Below are 1,514 nucleotides of genomic sequence, written 5' to 3'. Positions count from 1 at the left end.
CAGATTTAGTTTCAGGCCGGCTTTCTGCATGCATGTATAGGGCCATCTCAGCAAACACATTTCTGGTAAGTTACCTACCACTACCAGTCAACTTCACCGATAAAAATACATTTATGAAGATCAGTACATAGATCCTCCATATACACTCCGTCACTGGTATAATCCAAGTATTTAGCAGCAATCAGCTGCTATATATTACAACAACACTGATCGATCGATTGATCAAGCTAGCCAAGCAAGATTAATCATCAATTATTTGGTGCTAAGTAAAAATTAACTCCTAACTAAATCCATAATTTCTGAAAAGGTAAAAAAAAAACTCATGAGAAAGATGACTAGTTCAGTGGTTGATGTAGAGGTTGTACTCAACGGTGGCGTCGCCGGTCTTCATGTCGAGGGTGTGGGTCCGGGCCTGGGCGTAGCCGCGGGCCCACCGGAAGACGCCGGTGCCGCCGACGACGGCCATCTCGCGGACGGCGGCGAAGACCTCGTTGCGGCCCATGATGGCGACGGTGCTGCCGTTGTACCTGCCGGACTGGAAGACGAAGTTCATGTTCATGAGCAGCGCCACCGTGTCCTTGCCGGCGCTGACGTAGGTGCCCTGGGCGCGGCCCACCGGCGACGAGGCGTTCAGGTCGGGGCCCGACGTCAGCGGGTCGTCGATCACCACCACGGCGCCGAAGAAGCTCGCCGACGAGTTGGTCGTCGCCGCCCTCGCCACCTGCACCGCCGTCGGGCTCGGCCCGCTCACCACGTCGTGCCAGTACACCTTGATGTGCGTCGTCGCCGCCGTCTCCGCCGCCGCATGGACTGCAACCACGGCGGCGACGACAAGGACGAGCTGGATGCGTCGCGAGATGGGCATGGCGGCCATGGCTGATTAATTAACTGTTAGCTGGATTGGTTGGCAATGGCGCGGCGAGGAATTAATAAGGTTGGTGTGGTATGTATTTATGTAGGTTTGGAGGGGGTAGAAGAAGAGGAGTTGATGGGAGATGCATGGCGTGTTGAGGTGGTTGCGTTGGATGAAACGTTTGGTCAGATACCTCCACTTGTTGCTTCCACCACCAAAATGAGTTGACCATGAGTTCGTTTGGTGTGGAAGAAGAAGACGAGGACATGGACGAGGAGCCTGGAAAAGCGGTGGAAATAATTATGAGAAGACGAGGACGAGGATGTCTCGTTCGGGAAAGGGAGCTTCTAACTGTTGCATCAGCTTCTTCCAGAATTAAAAATCATCTCAAACAGTTCGTGCTTTTGGTCTAGATTCTGAGAAATCCAAAAACAGGGAAATCCAGCTTTTCCAGATTCTCATAAGCTAGCTACCAACTAGCTACTCAGAATCTTAAGCTTTTTCAAACAAGCCTTTAAGATTCTAAAAAGCAGCTGATGAGATTCTAAAGAAATTAGGAAACCTAGCTTGTAGCTTTTAGTTTATTTTCTAGATTATACAACTACAACTTCTTAAGATCTGAGTGAAAATATGAATTGTTTGCGAAGATTTTATGAGAAAC

At 49.7% G+C, this 1,514-nt stretch overlaps 1 protein-coding gene across 1 annotated transcript; it reads right to left on the bottom strand.

Annotated features, from left to right (window-relative positions):
- Positions 1–128: 128 nt before the first annotated feature.
- Positions 129–1,023, bottom strand: LOC127757840 (dirigent protein 22-like). Its single transcript, XM_052283424.1, has one exon. The coding sequence runs from the start codon at positions 872–874 to the stop codon at positions 341–343; it is 534 nt and encodes a 177-aa protein (XP_052139384.1). The 5' UTR covers positions 875–1,023; the 3' UTR covers positions 129–340.
- Positions 1,024–1,514: the final 491 nt, after the last annotated feature.

Source organism: Oryza glaberrima, chromosome 12, assembly GCF_000147395.1.
Source record: "Oryza glaberrima chromosome 12, OglaRS2, whole genome shotgun sequence".
Lineage (NCBI taxonomy): Eukaryota > Viridiplantae > Streptophyta > Magnoliopsida > Poales > Poaceae > Oryza > Oryza glaberrima.
Note: the sequence above shows the minus strand (reverse complement) of the source record. Positions and strands in the feature narration are given on the sequence as shown.